Consider the following 26,291-nt stretch of genomic DNA (forward strand, 5'->3'; position numbering starts at 1 on the left):
CGCGATGTCATAAGATATGCCTGACCGCGGCTGGGCACCTTGCAGGCTAGAACCAATGTTTTTGTATTGCGTAAGCTGTAGTTACGAGAAAGACAAAATATGAGATGGGTACTGCAGCTATGATTAATTACGACTTTGAACAGATAGATAGTCGCAATGATCGAGGTGATCGCAAGATAACGTCGACTTCCCACGATAATTTGAGTAAGCTGGAAACTAAGCAAAAAGGGAATAAAGTCTATTGTCTTGTATTTCAGTATAAAGCACTGCAAAAATACAAATATAAATACTTTCAGCGCTCCTTTTCAGCAACAATATACCCGCTGAGCTGATCACCTATCACCATTCCGTTTCTCCGCGCTCACCGGCCGTCCTTTTTACACTCACACGAGCCGCAGTTGGTGCAGCCGGCCGGCGCGGGGGCGGTGTCGGTGACAGCCGGGGCCGCCGGCCGGTGCCGGGCCCGTCTCTCTGCCGTCCCGCCCGGCCGCGGCGGACGGTGGTTGGGCGTCCACGGGCCCAGGCTGTCGGCCGCGTAAAAGTCCATGGGGTACTGCAGGCCGCGCCAGGCCACCTGGTTTAGGACCACGCTAGCCTCGTAGGGAGTCAGCAGCGGCCGGTCGAACGCCGTGCCCCAGTCTGTCGGCAGAGTGGGACAGAGGGTCACAGGGGAACACAGAGGGTCACAGGGGAACACAGAGGGTCACAGGGGAACACAGAGGGTCACAGGGGAACACAGAGGGTCACAGGGGAACACAGCGGGTCACAGGGGAACACAGAGGGTCACAGGGGAACACAGAGGGTCACATGGGAACACAGAGGGTCACAGGGGAACACAGAGGGTCACAGGGGAACACAGAGGGTCACAGGGGAACACAGAGGGTCACAGGGGAACACAGAGGGTCACAGGGGAACACAGAGGGTTACAGGGGAACACAGAGGGTCACAGGGGAACACAGAGAGTCACAGGGGAACACAGAGGGTCACAGGGGAACACAGAGAGTCACAGGGGAACACAGAGGGTCACAGGGGAACACAGCGGGTCCTTCACACACGGACCGGAAGGCCCAAGGGGCTAGATATAACATTTCTAGTCATGGAAACCAAACAACAGCGAACGCATGCTTTTGATAATTATAGACACGCAAAATAAGCCCATTATCAGCGAAAAGCACGTTCTAATGGCTACTTCTGATAAAACAATGTTCTGACTCGACAACATCAGTACGATCCACGTTTCGTAGCGTCCCCGTCCAACGCATGTCCCTTAGGACTGCACCCCAGCCAGCGGACCCACCTATGGAGAGGCGCGGACAGGACGTCTGCATCCAGGCGTCCACCTGCGGCATCAGTCGCAGCTTGTCGGGAAACACCTCCGAGAGGAGAACGGTCACCTGGCGGGCGCCGCGCTCCTTCAGACGGTCCTGTAAGAACGGAAGGCAGGCAGACAGACGTTACACGTTAGAAGGTCCTACGGGAGCGACATACAGACGTTAGACGATCGTACAAAAGAAATTAGGTAAACGAAGACAAAGCGGTGTTTTTGGAGAGATGGGTTCACGTCACAACGTATTATACGTCACAAAATATAACGTAGATACACGGACCAGGCAGTCATACGGTGATATACACGGACGCAGTAGAGACAATGCCGGCCATCTCGAAATGTAGAGTGATCAATTGCAGACCATGGAGACATAAATATGCTATGCAATGATCAAGAAGATATGAAAGCATTCAAGTAAATTAAAATATAACGTTGATCTTCATTTGCGATCAAACTAATACAAGTGCGACTCTTATGCATCTCATGGCAGTGCAGAACCACAGCGAAGCAACTTGCAAGATGTTCAATGTCCACAGCACAAAGACTAGAGGTATGTCTCACGGCCAACCAAACAATACACCATCTGCACATATTTACATCACCCATGCATGATCATTGATCAAACAGCACTGGCAACATACAGACCCCAACGTTCTTCGCATCAGGAAACGAATACTAGCTTCACCTGACACATCAACACCTGCTCACTACGCTATAATCATCTGAGCAAATAAATACCGTCTAACACGGACATTGCTGGATAACATCCAGCAATCCTAATCCTTGCACCGTCAGAGCGTGTGGCCGACACTTCCTCAATTGGTCCTCGAGGAAGTGCCCTGTCTCGAGGCCACGTCCCTCCCCTCCCTCCCCTCGGCCCTCCCCCTCCCGCCGCCCACCTGCAGGTGCTGCATCACGCGCGGACTGCCCTGTCGGCCCAGCGTGCCCAGAATGACGCCAAAGGTGGCCGCCGAGCCGGCGCGTGTCACCGCCGCCTCCCTGGCCGCCACCATGCGCGGCTGGTCGTAGTACTCTTGGCTGAACACCTTGCTGTACGGGTCGTACCTGGAAACGGGCACGGGTAGGGAGGTAGTGATGGGTAGGGAGAGGGACGAACACCTTGCTGTACGGGTCGTACCTGGAAACGGGGACGGGTAGGGAGGTAGTGACGGGTAGGGAGAGGGACGAACACCTTGCTGTACGGGTCGTACCTGGAAACGGGGACGGGTGGGGAGGTATTGACGGGTAGGGAGAGGGACGAACACCTTGCTGTACGGGTCGTACCTGAAAACGGGGCGGGTAGGGAGGTAGTGATGGGTAGGGAGAGGGACGAACACCTTGCTGTACGGGTCGTACCTGGAAACGGGGACGGGTAGGGAGGTAGTGACGGGTAGGGAGAGGGACGAACACCTTGCTGTACGGGTCGTACCTGGAAACGGGGGCGGGTAGGGAGGTATTGACGGGTAGGGAGAGGGACGAACACCTTGCTGTACGGGTCGTACCTGGAAACGGGCACGGGTAGGGAGGTAGTGATGGGTAGGGAGAGGGACGAACACCTTGCTGTACGGGTCGTACCTGGAAACGGGGACGGGTGGGGAGGTATTGACGGGTAGGGAGAGGGACGAACACCTTGCTGTACGGGTCGTACCTGAAAACGGGGCGGGTAGGGAGGTAGTGATGGGTAGGGAGAGGGACGAACACCTTGCTGTACGGGTCGTACCTGAAAACGGGCACGGGTAGGGAGGTAGTGATGGGTAGGGAGAGGGACGAACACCTTGCTGTACGGGTCGTACCTGAAAACGGGCACGGGTAGGGAGGTAGTGATGGGTAGGGAGAGGGACGAACACCTTGCTGTACGGGTCGTACCTGGAAACGGGGACGGGCGGGGAGGTATTGACGGGTAGGGAGAGGGACGAACGCCTTGCTGTACGGGTCGTACCTGGAAACGGGGGCGGGCGGGGAGGTATTGACGGACAGGGAGAGGGGCGAACACATTGCTGTACAGGTCGTACCTGGAAACGGGGACGGGCGGGGAGGTATTGACGGGTAGGGAGAGGGACGAACACCTTGCTGTACGGGTCGTACCTGGAAACGGGCACGGGTAGGGACTAGGGAGGTAGTGACGGGTAGGGAGAGGGGCAAACACATTGCTGCACGGGTCGTACCTAGAAACGGGCACAGGTGGGGAGAGAGAGGCGTTGAGTGCAGAACGCTGAAGGATTCAACACCAAGCTAGTCATTTGACAGATCTTTCCAAAAATACATTAAAATGTTCAATGAATAAAAAAACATTTTTATTTTGAGCTGCTGTTGAGTTCTCATATTCTTAATCAATCCGGTTACTAGCCTCACAAAAATATGCATTGTTTGTGAAGTAAACTTCAAACTTCCACCAAATTATATTTGCTCCGCTAAATCACCCGACAGAGGCGGTGGACTAAATATCAATAGCGCACGATGACGAGGATCAGTATTGGCTGACCGGTAAATTAAAGTGCTGTATAATGATGACTGACCTGTAGAATGTGACGCTGGGGTTGGCGATCATGGCGCTCTCCAGGTGGAACCTGCCGTCACCGAGGTAGACGAGGTCGTCGATCTCCTGCAGCCGCGGAGAAGTGCAGCCCAGGATCTCTCCGGGCGAGAGTGGGCGGATCTGAGGGCGCACCGCGGTACACGGTGTGATACCGACCAGCGACCAGTGTATACACTATACCATGCATCGTAAATACATGAATAGCTGCTCAGGTTGGCAATTCTACTGTTAGCAGCACTCTGGAATATCATGACTCGCCGAAAATGAAGTTATGTACCCATCTTCATATAGTGATATACCGTGCATCCCTAGCAGCTAAGTACGGACAGTAAGCAGTGGTGGGACTGGGAACGTCCAAAAACAACTTGCATCAGGACGATTCAGCTCGCCCTGTATGTGACATCCTAGGCTCGGGACCTGACAGTGGTAATGTGACTTTGGTGACCTGTCCCCTCGCTCACTGACCTGCAGCACGGTGACCCGACCCCTCGCTCACTGACCTGCGGCACGGTGACCTGGTAGCCGTCCGTCCGCAGCTCGGCAGCCACCGACTGCAGGGTGGCCACAAACTGAACGGTGCTGACCAGAGCCAGACGGCGGTCGGCCTGTCACACAGCCGGGAACAAAGAGTCAGGTCAGACGGCGATCGGCGCGACATAAAGTGAGAAAAGTAAGACGAATCAGGTCAGAAGACATTGGTGCTCATACGCCGGGGAATAACGAGTCAGCTTAGGCGGCTATCGGCCTGACATACAGCCGGAAACGATGGGTCAGACGACGACAACCGGGGAATCATAAGATGCATCACAGTAGAACCTAGCAGATATTTGAAGACAAATATAGCGCCATAGCCCGTTCACCACAAACACAGGTATAGCTGTGGGCGCATAATGATCATAATGCCGGACCGGGACGATACCGAACTTCAATATTCAATCAAACCGAAACCGAAATAGAACCGAGCAGTTGCGTCGGGAACAATGACTGACACTGTGCGAGAATGGAAAGCCAGGATAAAAATACCTTGAAATTGTATTTCAGCGTCTCAATGAAATGAACGGCATCGATCTTGATGTCGACGAAAACGTACAACATCTTGATTGATGTTTGGTCGACCGGAATCAAACAGCTATGTCCTGAAAACGAGACATTTTGTCAAAACCGAGGTGAAAACTCACATTCTTGTGCTACACATTAAAAATCTAGCCAAATTTGTGTTCGTGCTGCTACGTATCACGGGCTTACTTTGCACACCACTGGTTAGCATGGGCGGAACATTTTCGGGCCGGATATATGAACAATGGAAATGTCACAAACGACTTCCCGAGGCAGACCGCAGGTCTCATGTCATAAGCTTCTTTGACCTCACGGACCTCACAGCCCATCCATCAGCACTGCACCCACCGTAGTGGACCATCAGGTCGGCTCCCAGCGCCCGGGCGCTGAAGTCGTCCACGCAGCACGCCCCGTACGTGACGTCACCCATGACCAGCGTCTCGGCGCCAGTGAACCGCTCCAGAATGTCGGCGATCGTCAGAGAGAACACCAGCAGGCCTGTACATCAGATCAGAGAACACCAGCAGGCCTGTGCGTCAGATCAGAGAACAACAAAAGGCCGGCCAGAACACCAATGGGTCTTGCAGAACACCAGCAGGCCTCTGCGTCAGATCAGAGAGCATCAATCAGTTAGAACACCAACAGTTCTGTATGTCAGAGAATACCAACAGGTCTCTCAACAAGAGTGAACACTTATAGGCCTGTCAGAAAACACCAACAGCCTTTTCAGTTAGTCAGTCAGTCAGTCAGAGAACACCAACACCAGCCAGAGCACCAACAGGTGGGAGAATTACACAGCAGGTCTGTCAGAGGGGGGAGTGGGAGAGGGACAGAGTGAGAGTGTGTGAGAGAGAGAGAGAGAGAGAGAGAGAGAGAGAGAGAGAGAGAGAGAGAGAGAGAGAGAGAGAGAGAGAGAGAGAGAGAGAGAAGGAGAGAGAGAGAGAGAGAGAGAGAGAGAGAGAGAGAGAGAGAGAGAGAGAGAGAGAGAGAGAGAGAGAGAGAGAGAGAGAGAGAGAGAGAGAGAGAGAGAGAGAGAGAGAGAGAGAGAGAAGCCAGAGGGAGGGAGGGAGGGAGGGAGAGGGAGAGGGAGAGGGAGAGGGAGAGGGAGAGGGAGAGGGAGAGGGAGAGGGAGAGGGAGAGGGAGAGGGAGAGGGAGAGGGAGAGGGAGAGGGAGAGGGAGAGGGAGAGGGAGAGGGAGAGGGAGAGGGAGAGGGAGAGGGAGAGGGAGAGGGAGAGGGAGAGGGAGAGGGAGAGGGAGAGGGAGAGGGAGAGGGAGAGGGAGAGGGGGAGAGAGAGAGAGAGAGAGAGAGAGAGAGAGAGAGAGAGAGAGAGGAGAGAGAGAGAGAGGAGAGAGGAGAGAGAGAGAGAGAGAGAGAGAGAGAGAGAGAGAGAGAGAGAGAGAGAGAGAGAGAGAGAGAGAGAGAGAGAGAGAGAGAGAGAGAGAGAGGAGAGAACACCTACAGACCTGCCAGTCAGTCAAAGAACACTGACAGACAGGTAGATGAGCCATGGAAATAAATAATATTAACAGGTCTTTCAGTGAGAATGTGCATCAAGTTCAATCTTGCATAATGTGATATTCATCTCCTAAGAAAGGAAATTACCTACCATTGATGGAACAGTAGATTTTGACATCACCATCACAGAAACAAGTTTGTGCAAATAAGTAAGTTTGACTGATAAGCTTACCCTCTGGAAATTGCAGAGCCACACATTTCGCATCCAGCTGCTTGATCTTCCATACTGTTTTATGGATTTCAAAATTATAGTTTTGAGGCAGGACTTTGATTGCATCATTCAGCTCTGCATCATTCAGAATGCTCTCTGGTATTTTATTGGCTGTTCGGATGCCTCCAGTAATGACCTTCCTGTTCTTCTGAGCACTCACCACCACAGCACCTTCTGCCATTTCTGAGGACAGCTTCAGCCAAACATGCAAGTATTCATATAAAATGTATCTACAAATGGACATACCAATGAGTATGCATTGACATGAGTTATATTTGACTTGGGTCGTAACTCGGGAAACATCAATTAATATCAATGTCAATGAAATTGAAATGCTAATGGATAAATCCAAGGCTATTATAAACCAATAAAGCCACAAGTAAGTCTGGATCCAGCAGTGAGAAGGTGGAAAAACACTTTGACTTTTCCATTTTTGAATGTTTAGCACAAATATCATATCTTTATCAGTGTATTAAATACCACGTGGTTTTTACCACAACTACAAATTGCATATTCTGTAGTTAACCATACGATCTTGACAAAAACAGCAACTTTATTTATCTCAAACAGGAAGAAAGAAGCGAATAGAATATGCAAGACCCACTAAAAAGTATTTTACACAGCGTAAATAAATACCTATAAAAGCCTGCGATTTATCCAACAAGTTGTTGTTGTTGTTGTTGTTGTGGGTTAGGGCGCGTAGCAGCTTGGCTCTTGCGTCCAACTTCTTTTGATGGCAGTCTTTCTTCTTCTTTTCTTCTTAATGAGTAAAGGGAACTAAGCAGGGTGACTAAGCAGGGTTACGGATTTAGGATAGGTATAGCCGTGGTGTGGACTTGCTTTGGGAGGATGTAGACATGAAGGTCTCTGCCGGAGGCAGAAACGGTTAGTTTTCGGCCGTAGTTGTGGCATCCTGGTTACACTACTAGGGTTTCAGCTAGGCTACATAGACCAAAGAGGTGGTCTGGATACGGTAGATTCTAGAACAACTACTTGGGAGTGAAAACTGACTATTGTCTAACTAAACTACAGACACAATCAATACAGAGCATCGATAACACGCACTCTAATTAGTTCACCAATAAGTCACAGCAGTGTTGGACATCACAAAATCACAGTGCTTATCACATCGTCTCACAATCTCTGAGCAACACCGCATTCAGTAAGATATGCAAACACAGCATCAGTGATCAAGGGAAATTCATTTCCCAGTAGAGATCCTACATTCATCTGGACATTGGATATGAGACATTCTATTTCCAGGTTCCGTCTTTCGGCACAGAATTTCCGACAATGCAGCAAGATGTGCGGAACGTCAAGTGCACATCGGCAACGGTCACATATCGGTGGAGGTTCGCGATCAAGAATGTGTCTGTGAGTAAGAAGAGTGTGGCCTAATCGCATCCTCGTCAGTATGATTTCTTCTCTACGATTACTGCGAGAACTCGACATCCATTGGCCGACATTTGGCTTAACCTCTTTAAGGAGCGTCGGGCGGTAATCGTGCCATATCTCAGCGAACTTATCTTTGGTACTCTTGCGTACCATGGGCAGAAACTCTCTGTACCCTGCATTAACATGTGTGACATTCGGTTTCTGGTGAGACATTCTGGCCCAATGATCGGCTCTTACATTGCCTGCTACACCACTGTGTCCTGGTATCCACAGAAAGATACATTGGCGTCGATCACGTGAGAGCTGGTAAAGAATCTCAGAAATCTCTATGACAATGCAATGTTCTCGATTGTGAGACGCTATAGCACGTATCGCGGATTGCGAGTCCGAGCAGATCATTGCTTTGTCAACCCGATGATCCGAAATGTAACGAAGCGCTTCGCGTATGGCCACCAACTCCGCAGTAAACACAGACATCCATGGCTCCAGTTTGTGGGAAAAGAAAGCATTATTCACTGTAAAAGCGCAACCAGTCGATCCATCAATCTTAGAACCGTCAGTGTAGAATCTCCGGAAACCTGGATATTGTGCAAGCACATCTTGGAACGCTAAATGTATGTCCGTTTCTGTCATGTGTCTCGTGCCATTGAGTAACATCATCGTGGTAACGTCAGGTAAGAGCCAGGGGGGTATTAGTCCACGTGGGTTCACCGTGTTTCGTGGTAATCGGAGACCAAGTACCCTGCACATGGTGGACAACCTATGTGAAAAAGGAAATCCAGAGATCCTTCTCATATAATGTTCCGATAATCCTTCATACACGTGTTGGTTGCTCTCCATATCAACCACTTTGCGACATGGATGTCGAATGTCTCCCTGTACCTTGAGATAATATCTTAGGGATAGGTCTTGCCTCCTGAGGCTAAGAGGAACCACGTTGGTTTCAACCTGCAATGATCGTACAGGGCTGGTTCGCAGTGCTCCAGTCGCAATACGTAGTGCTGTGTTCTGTACGTACTCAAGTGAATCAATAATGCGACTGCCCGGCCCATCTAGTAGCACTGCAGCATAATCGAGAATAGGACGAATTAGAGCTTTATACATTCGAAGGAGAATCACTCGATCAGCGCCAAAGGATTTGCCTGATACACATTTGAGAAGAGCGATTCGTTTCTGTGCCCTCGCTTTCGTATACTCTACATGCGCTCTAAGGTTTAGTTTGCTGTCTAGCAAAACTCCCAGGTATCTAACCTGTTCAGCAAAAGGAATGGTTGCATTGTTGATCACAAGGGTGGGGTAAGACCCCAGGTCAACATGTCTTAATCCACGTCTGAACATGACCGCTGTGGATTTTTCTGCTGAGAATGAAAATCCATTGTTAAGCGCCCATTCACCAACTTTGTGCAGAGCCTGTTGACATGTGTGAAACAGTTCAGGTAGGCGTCTACCCTGTGTCCAAATCGTGCAATCATCAGCATAGATGGCATAGGAGACACCGCGAGGGATATCATTAAACATCGAGTTAATAGCAATGTTAAAAAGCATTGGCGATAACACCCCACCCTGCACAAGTCCGTATTCTTGAGAGAATGTGTCCGATAGCACACCACATCGAACCTGAAACGTTCGTCGACTTAGGTACGATTGGACAAAGCACATCAAGTGTCCTCGAAAACCCATATCAAAAAGACGATGCATGAGCATAGTAGGAGACACCATGTTGTATGCCGATTTTAAATCGAGAAAAATTCCAATTGTAGTGCTATGATGGAGGAATCCATCTCGAATCTGGGACTCCAGTCGTAGCAAGTGGTCCATTGTGCTCCTGTTCTCCCGAAAGGCACACTGGAACCTAGATAGCAGGCAAAACCTCTCTAGATACCAGCTCAGTCTCTTCCCGATCATTCTTTCCATCAGTTTGCACAAAACAGAAGTTAACTGAATAGGTCGATATGATTTGACTTTGTTACAGTCCTTGCCCGGCTTCAATATAGGAACAACATACGAATGTTTCCATGTTTGTGGGAAAACATTATTTAGCCACAAAAAGTTGAAAAGTGCCAACAGTTCTCGCAATTGCCCTTCATCCATGTGCTTGAAAAATTCATAGTGCACTTTATCCGGCCCAACTGAAGTAGAACCTGATCTAGATATTGCATTAGTCAGTTCACGGAACGAAAACTCTTTATTATAGTCTTCTGTGTTCTCACTCCCAAAGTCCGGCATGGAATCAACAAGTGTCCGTTCTCGTTGTAAAAATACATCAGAGTACATAGAACGTCCACTCAGACCAGCAAAGAAACGTCCAAACGTGTTAGCCACCTCAAGAGGATCATCGATTGTTGCATCATTTTCAAACAGTACCGGGTATTGTCGGGATATGCGACCTTTGTAGTTAAATTTCCGAAGCGTCTCCCATAGCTTATTCATTGGTGTTCGGTGGTTAAACATCGATATGAGCTCCCTCCATGAAGTTACCTTTGCCTCACGGATTGTGCGATGAGCCTTTGCTTTGGCTCGACGATATTCAATTCGCAGAAACTCAGAGTGTGGGTCTCTCCTCATTCGATTCTGAGCACGCCTTCTCTCCCTAATGGCATTTCGGCATTGGTCATTCCACCATGGACATTTGTATCTAGTGTTACAGTTTCGGGTGGGAATAAATTGGGTGGCCGTTTCCAGCATCGCTGCCACCATGTTGTCACAATTCTCAACACCATTTCTGCTATCAAACTTAAAAGAAAAGTGCCTCTGAAACTCAGTCCAATCTGCTCGCTTAATATTCCAACCTGAAAATAAAGGTGGAACATTTGGTGGTGGTGTTCCTGTATCAGAACCCATTCTAATGTGTATGGGGAAATGGTCACTTGAATGGAGGTCCTTGTCAGTATTCCATTCCATCAGGGGAGCAATGTCGCTTGTTGTGACAGTTAAGTCAATAAATGACTCGTGGCCTGTAAAATCGTCAATTCTAGTTGGTTGACCATCGTTCAACACGCACAAGGTATTCAAGTTAATCACATCCATCCAGATATTGCCTCGAGTGTCATTTATTTGGCTACCCCACATCATATGTTTGCTGTTGGCATCCGTGCAAATGACAAAGGGCTTAGGAAGCTCTTTGATCAACTGGTCCATCTCAGTAAAAGAGAAGGTCTCATTCGGTGGAAGATACAATGAACAGATCGCAATTCGTCTGTTTTGGACCCTTATCGAACATACCACTGCCTGTAATGTAGTGTGTACCTGTACCTGGAAGTGTGACAAGTTGTTAGACACATATATAGACACTCCTCCACCCCGTCCTCCTTGACGTGAGTATTCATGATACGCAGAAAATCCAGGTAATCGGAAAGTATACCTGTCATTCATCATGAAATGAGTCTCTTGAATACATATGAGGCTGAAGTTACCATGCATGAACATGGGTTTTGCCTCGGCCCATTTGCCAATGAGCCCTCGTGCATTCCATTGTAGGATGCTAAGACCCATTGAAAAAACTAAAGGTGTAACTTATCATCAAATAAATACATACCACTTCAAACCAAAGCTTCCACAATGGGAACATATATGCATTGTGCACACTATCTGTGTGATGTATGCAACATTCAGTGCAATGTGCACTGTCAACCAAGACACAATTCAACACTAAAAACTTGTTGATGCTCTGCACTATATACAGCCTTTCTACTGCCTGGCCTTCTACTAAGTGGGTGGGGTGCCCATCCTAGTGAGACTGGGCATTCGTTTCTTCGTCCTCTGTTCAGTGAGGGGTTCCTGTTTTCCTCTAGTCTCTTCTTGAGACGATGGATGCATTTGGGATGTTGGATGTTTGCCTTTTCCTCCACCTCTATTCCTATCTCTACTATGACGGTCCACTTTGGTCCAGTGTACTCCCTTTTTGCCAATCTCTTGGCTTTCCCCATCCTCCATGTCATCAGAGGTGTCAGTCTCTACATCGACCTGGGCATTTTGACAACTCCCATTTCCACTACCTGGAGTAGGATTGTCCTCAGCCATGCTGTCTCCCACCTCACGTGGTAGTTGTGCAGGGGTTGGGACACAGTCTCTCAGTTCAGGTTCTCGGTTTGGGATCTGGAGTGTCTCATCAGAGGTGTTAACCCCTGCCTGACTCACCAGTTTGTTGAGAAGGGACAGCATCTTATCCACCTTTGTTTCCAGTACATCAACCCGCTCCCTCAGAGAAGTATCCAGGTGGTTCTGTTGCTGTGTGGTCGGTGATGTCTGAAGTATAGTGGAATATGCCGGTGTTGTGGGTCTTTGGTGCTTTTTCTCATACTCCCTCCGAGCATGAGCGTATGAAATATCCTGTGTTACTTTGATTTCACACACCTCCTTTTCCTTTCTCCAGACTGGGCAGTCGTGGGAGTAACAAGGATGTCTGTCATCAGAAGTACAGTTAATGCATTTGGGGGAGCAGTCCCCTTCATGTTTCTCACCCCCACACTTCAGACATAAGGCAACACTTTTGCACTTGGCCTGAACATGACCATATTTGCCACACTGATTGCAGAGCAGAGGGTTAGGAATGTACCTCCGCACCTCATAGGACACATAATCACATAGGCGTAGGAACAGGGGGGGCCGGGGGGGCCATGGCCCCCCCACTTTCGGAGGTGGGGGGGCCAGCAATGTTAACTGGCCCCCCCACTTTTTGCTGACTTAAGTGTCTGTCTGTACCTAACCTACCACCCGGTAACTTGACAACTATTCAGCTTGCCCTTTAATGAGGATTCCTTTTTGTTTCTACAGCGTTATTGACCGCAATTTCCTTCACTCAATGAAGGAAACCATATCAGAGACAAGACTGTGAGTCCTGGTGACAGCATTTTGTTGAATACGAGGCGCGGGACAGCGACAGGGGCGTCGCCACGGATTTTTGAGTGGGGGGGTCGGGTTTCTAGTCTTCACCCGATGGGTAGGGGTGTTTTTTTCACACTTCCCAGTTTTGTGCGTGCGTATGTGTGTGTGTGCGTGTGTAACAAATCGGCGCGCAGCGCCGCCAAATTTGGTATAACCTATTAGGTAGGTATACCTACCTACATCACTTGCGTAAAAATTATCACTGGTCACTTAAGGTCAGGTCGCCATGTCAAGTTCAGTTATACGGTATACCTCTATAAAAACTTTCCCCTCTCGCCATTCTTGTAGCTTTTCTCCCATAACTTCGAAATTTGGTACACTGTATAGGTACCTAATGTATGGGGTTATACGTGTCAGCAATTCATGATTCTAACTGAGGATTTACATCTATGATCTGAAGGCAGGTCAAATACGTGACCTCATCATTAGAAAATGGGTGGAGACTTCCACTGGCGTCCAACTGGCATCTAACTGAGCAGACGTCCAAGTTGGCGTCTAACTTGGCGTCTAACTGTTGGACGGAGACTTCCAAGCAAGACGCGTCTAAAGTAAGCTGTCGCCAGATAGATGCAGCCGCCGTCCAGCTAGACGCGTCTAAGACTTAAGACGCGTCTAGCTAGACGCGAAATGGAAGTCTTCACCCTGAGAAATTAGAAAAAGCACGAATGCCTCCTGCTTTGAAAAAGTTCGTCAGAAACGCAAAATATCTTTGGAGCCATGACAAATCAGCTCATCATTGCCAGGGACAGGGTGCAACTTATGGCGAGTGATGACTCGAAAGGTCATTAGTGGAAATGTCCATCGATGGCCACCAGCATTTTTTTCTACAACTTTTGACGAAGACGCGGTAGAGCGATGACAGCACCTGGAAGGTGTTCACTGTTCAGCTCAACAACACGGATCCATTCATATGCAGCAGGAGGTCCTTTATCGATCAGGACATAACGTTGACCTGAGGTCGTTTTAACGTTAATTCTGAATGGTCAAATTTTAACTCATGTGACGCGTCTCAAAGAGATCAAGACGGTGGTGACAAGACAACATATGTACATACCATACGAATTCACGGTTTCGAAAGTTATTGCAAAGCAGATGTTTCGGCAGAATCTGTCCAGTTAGCTGTTTGCCTTCTTATGGGCCAAACATAGACCTGAGATGAAATCTAACGCGAAGCTAGCGAAAGAGCGTTAAAAGAGCTATCGAATAGTTTTCTGCTTCACTGTAGCCCTTCTATTGCTGGTTTCCCAGTCGCTAACGTATAACGCATACTTAACTAACGCTGAGGCATGCTTTCGACCCCTGATCGATCTACAGGTTTGCGGAAAAAAGAGCATGCTGCCCGTGACGAGAGAAAGCCGATGATACCCATTTACAAGTTTTCGGGTCATCTCAGGACTCAGGTCATCGCCAATAAGTAGAGAAACTCGGGACCTGCTAGAACTTAACGAATGTAAGTTGTGATGGTTTTTCGAGGTTCTGATTACGAATGTTATCTTAGTTTTGAACGAAGATGATGACTCCATGCATTTGGGGTAGATCAGGTCAGGTCAGATCGACCAGTACCTAATAGTGGATGACCACCACCGATTGCTTCCTAGCATGTTATATGAATAAGCAACACAACTACTTCTTAAATGTTCAGATGGGCGCTAAGTTCAAAATCAGCTCCAAAAACTACCCTATCAATTAAAAGCACGTTATGAAAAAGTGAACTAAGGTCATCTTTATTTGAATCAGGGATATCGATTTATTTTAAGTAGGTGATTAACTCGAGCGCACCGGAAGTTTTGTTGCAATCGGCTCCTTTTTGCGCGACTTCTTTGCGAAAGCCCGAGACGGAATTCCATCTGACTCCCTTTCCCCTACATGTGCACTGTACAGCTAGTTTGTGACGGTAGCCATGGGGCTGAGGCTAGTTTGTAGTTTTGTAGTTAGTAGGTACTGATCCGACGAATCGACTGCGACCATTTTTTTAAAACGATCAGACGAACGCTCGGGGCAGTTTTGGCGCGTCCAATCCTTTGAGGGATAAAAAGGTACTAGGATGGGGGCTACTTAAAAACATTGTTGTGCTGGTGTTCCCCGCCCACAGCTAATTGACCTTTAGGTAATTGGCTAATTGGCTTTAGGGAGCTCTTGAAGCGATTTTGAGTCTGATGTATTTGTTGGTGTTGCTGACGCCTGCTTCACTGACATAAAAGCTAAAAAAGCATACTCAGCATCGCAAAAAGTGGGGGGGGTCGACACCCCCAGTTTTCAAGAGTGGGGGGGGTCACGACCCCCCGACCCCCCCGTCGGCGACGCCCCTGGACAGCGAGCACTAAAAAGGTATAGGCAATACTAAGACAATACTAGCACGGTGCAGGAGAATGCGTATACAAACGACCAACGCTTGACCTTATCTGCTTGGGGTCGGCATAGTTCGTCAAAGGCGTTCTAGCTGGGGGCCAGGGTGACCGTGCCTCAGCCTCGGTTCAAACAGGCTGGGGGCCAGCAATGTCTGTTTCTGCCCCTCCCCCTTCCACTTTCAGTGCAGTGGCGGTCGCAGAGGGGATCAGGGCCATGCCCTTCCCCCTCCAAAGGCTAATCAGGGGGCCATCATATCATTTGGCCCCCCCAAACAACCAATGGGCCCCCATGGGCGTATGGGCCCTTATTCGATTGTCACGAGACTCAAGAATCCCACGCTAGCTATTAACAGCTCCCAAACCAGTCTTTGAGGGTCCTACACTGATCTCGGAGGGCCCTTCAGTGGCGGTCAAGCGACCACATTGACCGCTGAGAACCCACATTGACCTCATTTGAGGGCCCCTAAACCGGCCTCAAGGGTCCAGCCGGCGTCTGAGGGCCTCACACCGGCCTCTGGTGGCCTCATTTCTGTCTCTGGGGTCCCAAGACTAGCCTTTAGGTGCCTTTGAGGGCCCCGCACTGAATTCTGAAGACCCGATGCCGGCCTCTAAGGGTCCGCATCGGCCTCTGAGGGTCCACCTTGGCCTGAGGGGTCCAACGCCGGCCCATGCCGGTCTTTTAGGGCCCCACACTGAACTCTGAGGGCCCATGCTGACCTGTAAGGACCCACATTAGCCTATGAGGCCTTGCACGGGATTCTGAAGACCTGATGCCGGCCTCTGAGGCCCATCTTGGTTTTTGAGGGCCTTCTGCTGGTCTCTGGGTTCCAACACCGGCCCATGCCGGTATTTTAGGGTCCCACATTGACCTCTAAGGGCCCCGCACTGGATTCCGGAGTTCCGATGCCGGTCTCCAAGGGTCCGCATCGGCCTCTGAGGGCCCACCTTGGCCTATGAGGGCCCTCCGCTGGTCTCTAGGTTCCAAGTCCCGCCCATGCCGGTCTGTTACGGCCCCACACTGACCTCTAAGGGCCCATGCTGGCCTGTAAGGACAAGCATTAGTCTCTGAGGGCCTTGCACTGGATTCTGAAGACCCGATGCTGGCCTCTGAGGCCCATCTTGGTTTTTGAGGGTCTTCTGCTGGCCTCTGGGGTCCAACACCGGCCCATGCCGGCATTTTAGGGTCCCACACTGACCTCTGAGGGCCCATACTGGCCTGTAAGGACCCACATTAGCCTCTGATGGCCCAAGTCGGCATCTTAAGGTCTCATCCTGCCCTATGCAGGCCCTGTACTGGTCTCTGAGGGCCTTAACCCTCGCCGGCCGGGGGGGGGGGGGCGGGTGCCGCCCCTCCATAGTTTTTTTTTCGCGATAGCTCCGAACACGCCGGCGATAGAGAGCTGAAGCTTGGCATACCTGACCTTTGAATCAAACGGGATCTTTTGACACCAACCGCATTTTCGGGTCAGATCAGGTCACTGACCCATGTGGTCATAAGTGAACCTCTGCACGGTCTTCAGATGTCGCAACTTCGCAACGCCCTCACTGCCAGAGGAGATTTCACAGGGAAATGAACCTTGGAGGACCTAGTATCCAATAGGAGTCTCTCAACTTGTATAGTGTATATCTCGGGTTTTTCCTAAAGTTCATATGAGGTCAGGTCATTTTCGTGACCTCACCATTAGGTATAAGTCAATGGGGATAAACTGAAAACTTTTTCTGGCGCCGGGAACGATCGATCTCCAACTATCTCAAGCACACCGAATCGTGATTTCATGCACTCCTTGCAAGGTTCGATGCGTCACTTTTGCAATGTTGACCTTGCGCGACGTCATTTATGAAGTTATAAGGGTCTTATTAGTTTTTCGTCAATAACTAGGTACCGATCAAATTGAGCTAGCGAGTCGGGAAAGCCACCTATGGACTCAAGGAGACCTGCCGAATCGAATGATATGCGACATGACCTCCTTCGACCAATTTCGTGACCTGGGGACGCCGACCTGACCGTGACCCGAGGTCAACACCCTAAGTTTACCTCACCCAAACAAAAAGTATATCATTCGACGCGCCTGAGAGAGGCGAACACGATGCTGGCAAAATCGCGGCTTTGCGGCCATTTTTTGCGAAGTTATTCACCAAAAACGGAACCGTGCCTTGAGGCACTTGACCTGACCTCAGAGGTCACCGGTTTTTGTTTGTTTTGTTGGGTTAGGCCCTTTCGGTCCAATGAGACCATTTCAGAGCCGGAAGGATGATAGGATATAGGGGGAGACATTGGTCTGGGCAGGCACCCTAGTGAGTCGCCGGGGCTGAGCCCGTCCAGAGGACAGGCCACCCAGCCCCAAGGCACTCACTGCACCCGGCTACGGGGTGCGCTCCCTCGGGAGCAGCGGTGCCGCTCCAAGGGAGCAGCCCGCATGAGATAAAGTTGCCTGTCCAGCCCGGAGGGGGTTGCGGTGTGGAGGAGAAGGATTTCAGTATCCTGAGGATAGAAGCACGGAACGGTGTCAGAGGTCACCGGTTGACCTAGGACCATAAAATCGGGTATCAATCTCTGCGTCTCGTAACGGCGCACACGCTCGTTTTACCGCGACGCGCTAGCTCCACCTGGGGCGAAACGGCGAAGCGCTTATGTAGAAAACCTATAGGACCGGGCCGTGGAGGTTTAAACTGGCCTCTGAAGGCCCAGACCGTCTAAAAGTCCCACACCTGACACCGGCCTCTGATAAGTGATAGTCAATCAGCCCAGTTGCAGTGGTCGCTGATATAAAACCTCTTAAAAACGTTATAGGCCTGGCTGAGCCTAGCTGGGCCGTTCATGCTGATTTTTATAGGTATATTGAAAAGACTCGCTTTGCACGTTTCACGCTTGCTCGTAATGAAAAAGTTGCTGGATGCCTCTGGAATTTGCATGGGTGCCAACGGCTGCGGAGGACAGGGGAACGCGTCCATCAGTTTGAGTTTATGGACGGGAGACTCCCTGAAATTTCAACCATTTTTTTTTTCTTTTTTTTTGTCTCGATTTTTTTTTACCTCTGAGCATGTTTGCGAAAACAAAGTGGCCGAAATCCGAGGAGAAATCAGATTTTGGGGGTAGGTTAGGTTTTGGACCTCTGGGACCCTGGCCCCCCCACTTTCGAAAACGTTCCTACGCCTATGCATAATCAAAATGTAGTTGTGTTGGGCACGTTGGCTTGTCAAATGTCAAGATGAGCAGAGGGGTGTTTTCCCTGTGAGTTCCCACCCTCCTTGTCACCCGTTTCGCTCCAACCACTCCAAACTCCTGGAGCCATCCCACTACCTCCTGTTCAGTAAGTTCAGTCAGGTCAAAGGCATAGATAGTGCCTTTGCTCGTGTTAAGTTTCTCTGCTTTCTGAACACTGCACTCCTCACTTCCGAACATTGTCGCTTTCAGCAGTCTGTCAGATTGCCTTTCATTTTTTGTTTTCAGCAACAGACTCCCATCATTCTGAAATGTCGCCTTTGATACTCGGTCTTGTCCTCCTAAGATGCCCCTAATGCAAGTCTGAACCCAAGGCCAGCCTTTACCCTTGATCGGACTCCCTGACTTCAGGGTGACACTCAGGTATAACCCCGAGTCCTCATCACCCCAAAAGGTCTCTCTCATGTTATCTACTCTAGACCTCTTTGTAGCTCTGGGTGTCCCCATCATTTACACACCAGCCTACACTTCCGCAATGGATCCCAATCACTCATTGAGGCGATTGTGACTCACCACGTGGCCGAGCTTCCACCCGACAATTAATCAAAACGAAATGGAAGAAAAAGAAAAATGGATGCTTCTCCAAAAGAATTGAATAAACAAAAACAAATTGGACTTAAAAAGTCCTCTTCCTTCTTCCCGGCCTCGCCGATCACAATCAAGAGCTTTCCGATCACACGTCCTTCCGCTCCCGTAACTGCGAACGCTATTCGATTTATCCAACAAGCCAAGTAATCAATTCTCAATTGTCGTCAGTGTTCAGCTCAAACAATTTCAGTGTGATAATTAGCAAATCGCCTAGCAACTGCGATCAAAATCGCATTTTTCCCACTTGTTGCTTGGCAACTTGCTTCAGCAGCTATTACAGACATTCAGATCGAACAAAATTTCAGCAACTCGCTTTCCACTTGTGAGCAAGATACCTATACTTGTGAGTTTGAGTCGTTTGAGTCAAACGATTTGAGTCAAACGGAACGTTTGTTGAATTTGTGGGATTTCCTGCTTTTTTGTTGCAGTTGCGGGTGTTGCAGGTAAATCATTTACCTTGTATTTTGTTAAAAAATTTAATCCAGACCAAAACTAGGCAAATTAGTTGTAAACAAATGAACTTAAGTTTGGACTAGGTTAACTAAGGCTGTGTAAGGAAAAATAACAGTATTTGAGTTTCAGAACAGACTGTTAGATATGATTATAGACACTTATGCTTGTTGAATATTCTTTTGGGGTACCAAGTTGCAGTGGTGCACAATGCCAAATAAATTGACGAACAGGCATCGCTACCTAACACAAACATTAACAGATGAGTATTGCTATAAATTTTCACAAGCTCGTGCCAAGCTTTGTCCTCAATCAAAGCAGCAAGCATCCTGGATCTGTGGAGGTCCCAAAGAAATGGCTGGATTTTGACCAGTTTGGTATGGCATATGTGATGAGGAAAGGAGTCCAGACAGCAATTGTCATGAAGCAGAGGGGTGTTCACGGGCACCGCAAACTGCTGAGTGTGGTGTGTGTGGTGTGTGCAGCAGGCGTGGGGGTAGGGGATGGGATTGGGTAGGCGGGTCTGACATCACGGCTGCGTGTGGTGGACGGTCTGCTGTGGCCAGTCCCGACCGGCCACAGCGGTAGCTGTGTGCGGTGACGGAAGGCTGACGCAGGGACGCAGTGGGCAGAGCTTGGAGCCTGTGTACAGTCCCGACCGCACACAGGGCCCGTGAACAGCCCTCAGGAGACTTAATATGAAGGTTGCTGGTTGCTGAGACACTAGTAACTGTTAATCAAAATTCAAACCTCAATTCCTTAGGTACCCCATGGCCCAGGGTAAAGTTTTTGATAGTGTTAGGTTTCAAGGTTGAAAATTTGGTATTACCCCAAGGCCCAAAAGACCAACAAACTTGGAAGGCTTTAAAGGGACCCTCCCACCTTCAAAAAAGTTAATGAATTGGCATGAAAGTGATGTCGCTCGGTTCAGAAAGAGTGAAAACGAATATCTACCAAATTTCATCGAAAAATATTCACCGGTTTTCAAGATATTAGACTGTTACTTTTGCTTACTTTTTGGGATCTCCGCTGTTCCTGGCGACTTTATTTGAAAGTGCGGCATTTGTTGCGCGCAAAGCAGCATATACCACCGCGTGCTACCAAACGTTTTAGTAAAAGATTAAAAAAATCGTTAGATCTCCGCTGACGTCACAAATTCTAAGGGGGCATTCCAATGCGCTAGCCCCTTAGAATCCGAAAACTGCAAGTTTGAAATTCCATATCTCCGAATTAAAGCATTTTTCGATGTTGTGAGTGCCCAAACCGGTATTTTCAGGCCATGGCCACCAATTTGGCTATCTCAACTCAAAACTAATGTTAAGGTGGGAGGGTCCCTTTAATTCCAACTTTGACATTTGAAACTCATGAGGCTGAAGCTGAGTAGTTTTAGATTCCATGGCACTAATTTGGTATTTAAAGCTCATAAAATGGTTTTTTGGTTTTTGGATCCACCTTAACCTCTTTGTTCCTATATTTAACAGCTTTCACAGAATATTCTTTTGTTTCAGCTCAGCAGGCATGGGTCGCTCTCCTGACTCGAGGTCTTCCCACCGACGGCGGGGGCGATCACGTGACTCCCATTCGCCCGCCACTAGCCGCTCCAAGCATAAGTCACGTGCTCGCCGCTCGACGTCGACCAGTCCGGCGCGCCGTTCGGACGACCGGCGTCGGGCGCGACGATCGGGCTCCACCAGTCCCCGCCGCCACCGCCGAGACTCTCCCGCGCGCCGGTCTCGGGACAGGGACGGCTCGCGCGCCGACAGGGGAGCGGGCCGGGCGCGGGGTGGCGGCAGGGGCCGCTCGCCCGACCGGCGGCGCTCGCCATTACCAGACAAAACCAAACGGCATGACAGGAAGAAGGAGAAAAAGAGCAAGAAGTCGAGAAAAAGGTAGGCATGTGAACAAAATGCGACGCTTGCTTCCTTTTTTAGCCTTGTTTGAACATGCCCTGTTTGAATGCTTACAACATTTAGTGCTTTGATGTCCTGCAAGGTACCGAATCCCTAACACTCACTCTCTGGCAGGTCCTCCTCGAGCAGCAGCAGCAGCAGCAGCTCCAGCTCCGCGTCCAGCCGGTCGGCCAGTCCTGGCGCTCTGCTCGCCCGCCTGGAGGAGGAGCGCGCGCGCAAAAAGGCCGAGCGGCGCGCCCAGAAGGAGGCGATGAAGGCGGCCGAGACGCCGGCCCAGAAGCGGCAGCGGCGCCTGCAGAAGCGGGCCGAGAAGGAGAGGCGGCGCAAGGAGCGCATGGGCTGGGACCAGGAGTACCTGCACTACACCAACGAGGACAACCCGTTCGGCGACAGCAACCTGCTCGAGACGTTCAGGTGGGGCAAGAAGCTGGAGAAGGAGGGGCTGGCCGACGTCGACAACGACGAGCTCGAGAAGATGAACAGGAAGAAGATGGAGGAGAACAAACGGGAGCTGGAAAAGGTAAGGGTCAGAGAAAGTTACCTTCTCAGAAGGTAATACATTCAATGCTATGAGGTTCGGGATCATTGATTGTGGCATGTGATCAATCGCTCACAGCTGAGTCAAGCATGAAATTTCTCGAAGCCGTCTTACGTTATATCAGTGTGATTTCAACCACTCGATCTGTGCCCGCCCGGCGCTGACCCTCCGCCGGCTCTGTCCGCCCGCAGGTGAAGGCTCGCCGTCTGGAGCGAGAGCGAGAGCGGGCCGAGCGCGAGCAGGAGATGGCCCTCATGCAGAGCAAGCAGGAGGCGGAGCAGTTCCGAGAGTGGGAGAAACAGGAGGACCAGTTCCACCTGCGACAGTGCAGCCTGCGCTCCAAAATCCGCATCCAGGAGGGACGAGGTAGGTTTGCAAAAGGACGACTTGAGTTTGTAGAACAGACTTGGTGTGTTCGCAGGAGGGACGAGGTTGACCGCGTTGTCTTAGGTTAGGTAACCGTGGAATGGGCGTTTTGAATCCTAAGATGTGTATTTTTAGAGCGAGTGTCAACTGTCATGGGCAGCTGTAACGTTTTGTTGGGTTGCAATGTCCTTGTGTCATGTCAGCCTGAATAACATCAATGATCTGGTGGAACGCTTTCACAGTTGAGTGCTGTTTTATCCAGTAGTTTTCAACGAAATCTTACGGGACCTTCTCTTTGCGTGCTGCAGCGAAGCCGATCGACCTTCTGGCCAAGTACATCAGTCCGGCGGAGGAGCTGGACGCCGTGGAGGTGCACGAGCCGTACACCTACCTGGTGGGTCTGTCGATCGCCGACCTGGAGGATCTGCAGGAGGACATCCGGGTGTACGGCGAGCTGGAGCGCGGCGAGAACAAGGACTTCTGGAGCGACGTCACCGTCATCGTCGAGGACGAGCTGCTCAAGCTGAAGAAGCTGGACCAGCAGGCTCGCCAGGAGGCAGGTGGGTGACACGTCTGGCTCCCAGAGATGGGTCAGATAGTGAGGTGGTGGGAGCTTCGTGAAACTCAGAAGGATTAAGTAGCCCACTTAGTAATTTACAGGCTGCGTATTTTGCAGCCGATAGATTATCATATAGTTGCTTGGAACATTGCTCGCTGGTTTGAAGAAATTTATGGGTCCCATTGAACTGCATGTTGGGCGTTGATGGAAAGATGTCTCTATCTATCAAATCTGTTTTGTAGCTTTATCGGGTGTATTTATGTGACGCAAAGACGTATTGACGTCACACCCCTGTCACGTTACAGCTGTAGGCCGCCGTGACGGCATCCACGACTCTGTGGTTGATGACGTTACACCCCTGTTACAGCGGTGGGCCGCCGTGACGGTATCCACGACTCTGTCGTACACGACGTGACGGACGTGTTTCGCGGTAAGACGGCCGAGCAGCTGGCGGCGCTGCAGACCCAGATCGAGACCAAGCTGAAGAACACCTTGGAGGGAGTGGACGTCGGCTACTGGGAGTCGCTGCTCACACAGCTCAAAGGTGAGGCCGGAATCGCTGCTCACACAGCTCAAAGGTACGTACAGTAGCAATTACTGTTCACACAGCCGCGCCGTCGTCGTCGTTTCGCCGCGAACTGCCGAGCCGGCCGGCGGCGGCCGGCCCGGCGCGTTGGGGCCGGTCAGCACACATTTGCGCTCAAGATGACCCCGCAGACCCCAGAGGACCACGTGGACGGTGAGGCTCGGCTGTGTTTGCCGCGCGCTGCCGTCGCTGTACGGCACGGTACGCTTTCTCTCGAACATATATTTTTGTCGCCCGGTATGTCTTTCTTGTATCGAACTTTGCCCTCCATGTGAGCCTTCCATGAGCTCTGAACCCTCCGTGAGTTGTGGGCTCCCGTTGAGCTGTGAGCCAGCCGTGAGCTGACGCCCTCCGTGACGCTCGACACTCTCCCTCCGTCCCTCAGCCCACCTGGCGCGTGCGCGGCTGCGGGACCGGCACCAGGCCCACCTGCGGGAGAAGCTGCGCCTTCTGAAGGAGACCCAGGGCGTCGGACAGTCGGCTGATCGGGACGCGGCCGCCGACGGCTCCGACGGGGAGGTGGCCGACGCCTTCAAACGGTACGGGACCACCGAGCTATCCATGGAAGCCCGCCGAGCGGGGGCCCATCGAAGATTTACGTAGGGGTTGTTCTTGTGTAGCGCTTAATCTGTGAAATGCAACTTCGTCGTTTATACCAACTAGGAAGTCGTATTCTCATGACCCGATATATTCTTCCAACAATTTTTTGAGTTCAAATGTTGTCTAAAACATTGAACGGTTGTTAGTTCTGACATTCAAACCATTTATGGTGTCTGCAATATCGCAGGCACTGAATATGGCAATCTGGTGGCTTGTAGGTGATCTGTCTGACCCATCTGACCCTCCCAGGCCGTCGGCGGTCTCTGGCGGTATCGAGGAGGCCGAGGACGACCTCGTGACGGCGTGTCTACGGGAGTACGTCAGCGGCCGGTACAGTCCGGCGCTGCTGCAGCCCGATCAGCTCGAGCCGGGCACCCTGGTGGCCGACCCGAACGAGGACGAGCAGAGGCTGCAGTACGCGCGAGGCGTGGTCCAGAACCACGGCAAAGAGGTGGAGGTCAGTGGCAGAGGGCTTTGGGAAGGCGGGAGAGGGAGTGAGCACGGGGAGGGCAGTCGGGGCTTTGGGCTGAGACGGTGGTGAGTTGGAACTGAAGGGTTGCTCTATGGATAGCTGAACACGCCGGGCTCGTTTGGGGCTGCAAGGGTAACTAGAAACAACACATACTGCTGCTACGTCCTGCTCCCCAACACCAGTTCCCCTCTGTCTCCTTTTACCCATCTCCCTCCGTCCAACCCTCGGCTCCCTGTCTAAGCCTGTGTCTGTCTGTCTAACCCCTGTGTCTCCACTCCGGCAGTCGGCGGCCACTGCCGAGGAGAAGGCCCTCCAGCAGGAGGCCAAGAAGGGCATGGGCTCGGACGAGGCGCGCTTCTCTGTGGAGACGGACCTGGGCCAGCAGACTCACCTGTGGTCGGACAAGTACCGGCCCAGGAAGCCGCGCTACTTCAACAGGTCCGTGGAACGGCCGTGGTGGGAATGTGCCTCGCTGGCGGAAATGTGCATAACTCGTCCCTATTTATGGCTGTCATAATACATCCGCTTTTAATGGGGATGCAACATCAAGCTCATTGGTGGCGCATTATACACGTACAGTGATGAACACCCATTTAAAGCTGTAATATTTGCGCTGAACAATTTGACTTGTTGCCTGTTTTTTCTTTCTTCAATAGCATACCATTGCCATTGTCGCGAATCTGCGATTTGGGTGGTGTTGCTACAAAATCATGCGATGCAAAGTTACAATAGCTGACGTTCATCACTCTCGCAGGGTACATACCGGCTTCGAGTGGAACAAGTACAACCAGACTCATTACGACATGGACAACCCGCCGCCTAAGATCGTGCAGGGCTACAAGTTCAACATCTTCTACCCGGACCTCATCGACAAGACCAAGACGCCCGAATACACTCTGGTTAGTGGACATAATCTTCTTTGACTGAATCGCGCTGTTTCGTATTTTCTTCAGTGACAGTGAAATATCATTTGTTTTTCTTTATTCTTTTCGCTTTCGCCTGTTCTTCTTTTTAATGCAATCCATTCTTTTTACGAATGGATGTCTTGCACTAATCACTTCCCAGCGGTATTTGGGTTGCCATGTACTTGATCTCCCGTTGCGAACGCTTCGGTACTCTTAGACACTAAAGGACTGAGTGATTACTCCCTTGCTTTGCTCCTGTTACAGACTGTATGTCCGGACAACAAGGACTTTTCGATCCTACGCTTCCACGTGGGGCCGCCCTACGAGGACATCGCCTTCAAGATCGTCAGTCGAGAGTGGGAGTACTCGTACCGGCGCGGCTTCCGCTGCCAGTTCCACAACAACATCTTCCAGCTGTGGTTCCACTTCAAGCGCTACCGCTACCGGCGCTGAGCAGAGACGTCTGTGGGACTCTGCGCGAAATTGTGGAGTCGGTCGTTCTCGACTGGCGGAGGGCGGGTCCTCGGAGGGTTGGAACTTTCGTCAGCGCTGGCTGTACCGATTCTCGATTGGATTTTCTATTGTCATGTAGGTACCGGCATCACTGTATGCATGTTTGGCGTTCATCGGTACTAAGCGAAGTGCCGATACCACGCGTGGGTCGTTGTTTCGTGCTTGTATAGTGTGGCAACGTTCATTGTACAGGTGTCCATACTGTTGACTGAATATGATGCGATGAATATGAATAGCGTGTCGGCGTGAAACGGACAGTCATCGTTGGATTCCAAGTCTCCACCACTCACTCATAACACCAATTTAG

General features: G+C 50.5%; 2 protein-coding genes across 11 annotated transcripts; one reads left to right on the forward strand and one right to left on the reverse strand.

Annotated features, from left to right (window-relative positions):
* Positions 1 to 232: 232 nt before the first annotated feature.
* On the reverse strand, positions 233 to 20,600 carry LOC122363359 (2-(3-amino-3-carboxypropyl)histidine synthase subunit 1-like). Of its 5 annotated transcripts, none has more exons than XM_043332544.1 (10): positions 19,011 to 19,198; positions 7,284 to 7,514; positions 6,609 to 6,840; positions 5,268 to 5,417; positions 4,887 to 4,999; positions 4,364 to 4,468; positions 3,844 to 3,983; positions 2,227 to 2,392; positions 1,298 to 1,424; positions 233 to 639 (listed from the first exon to the last, which is right to left on the reverse strand). In XM_043332544.1, exons 3-10 carry the CDS (start codon positions 6,826 to 6,828, stop codon positions 362 to 364), a joined length of 1,299 nt encoding a protein of 432 aa, XP_043188479.1. In that variant the 5' UTR covers positions 6,829 to 6,840; positions 7,284 to 7,514; positions 19,011 to 19,198; the 3' UTR covers positions 233 to 361. The 5 variants fall into 5 exon arrangements, with proteins under 5 accessions (XP_043188479.1, XP_043188480.1, XP_043188482.1 ...); XM_043332545.1 differs by having other exon boundaries at positions 6,609 to 6,877; XM_043332547.1 differs by lacking the exons at positions 7,284 to 7,514; positions 19,011 to 19,198 and adding an exon at positions 20,550 to 20,600.
* On the forward strand, positions 19,145 to 26,217 carry LOC122363358 (cactin-like). 6 transcript variants are annotated; one of them, XM_043332537.1, is made up of 11 exons: positions 19,145 to 19,428; positions 21,044 to 21,424; positions 21,560 to 21,965; positions 22,175 to 22,349; positions 22,658 to 22,909; positions 23,276 to 23,452; positions 23,880 to 24,033; positions 24,344 to 24,551; positions 24,850 to 25,004; positions 25,321 to 25,465; positions 25,736 to 26,217. In XM_043332537.1, the coding sequence occupies exons 2-11, from the start codon at positions 21,054 to 21,056 to the stop codon at positions 25,922 to 25,924; spliced, it is 2,232 nt and encodes a 743-aa protein (XP_043188472.1). In that variant the 5' UTR covers positions 19,145 to 19,428; positions 21,044 to 21,053; the 3' UTR covers positions 25,925 to 26,217. The 6 variants fall into 6 exon arrangements, with proteins under 6 accessions (XP_043188472.1, XP_043188475.1, XP_043188474.1 ...); XM_043332540.1 differs by having other exon boundaries at positions 19,245 to 19,528; XM_043332539.1 differs by lacking the exon at positions 19,145 to 19,428 and adding an exon at positions 19,572 to 19,636.
* The last annotated feature ends 74 nt before the right edge of the window (positions 26,218 to 26,291 follow it).

The sequence above is a fragment of the Amphibalanus amphitrite genome, unplaced genomic scaffold (assembly GCF_019059575.1).
Source record: "Amphibalanus amphitrite isolate SeventyFive unplaced genomic scaffold, NRLGWU_Aamphi_draft 000617F_arrow, whole genome shotgun sequence".
NCBI classification, from domain to species: domain Eukaryota; kingdom Metazoa; phylum Arthropoda; class Thecostraca; order Balanomorpha; family Balanidae; genus Amphibalanus; species Amphibalanus amphitrite.

Coding starts and splice junctions, on each gene's coding strand:
- LOC122363358 (XM_043332537.1), top strand. CDS start 21,054: ATGGGTCGCTCTCCTGACTCGAGGTCTTCCCACCGACGGCGGGGGCGA. Junction 22,910..23,275: donor GCAGGCTCGCCAGGAGGCAG/GTGGGTGACACG, acceptor CCCCTGTTACAG/CGGTGGGCCGCCGTGACGGT. Junction 24,034..24,343: donor GTGGCCGACGCCTTCAAACG/GTACGGGACCAC, acceptor TGACCCTCCCAG/GCCGTCGGCGGTCTCTGGCG.
- LOC122363359 (XM_043332548.1), bottom strand. Junction 2,393..3,843: donor CCCAGCGTCACATTCTACAG/GTCAGTCATCAT, acceptor GCCCGTTTCCAG/GTACGACCCGTACAGCAAGG. Junction 640..1,297: donor CTGTCCGCGCCTCTCCATAG/GTGGGTCCGCTG, acceptor CTCTGCCGACAG/ACTGGGGCACGGCGTTCGAC.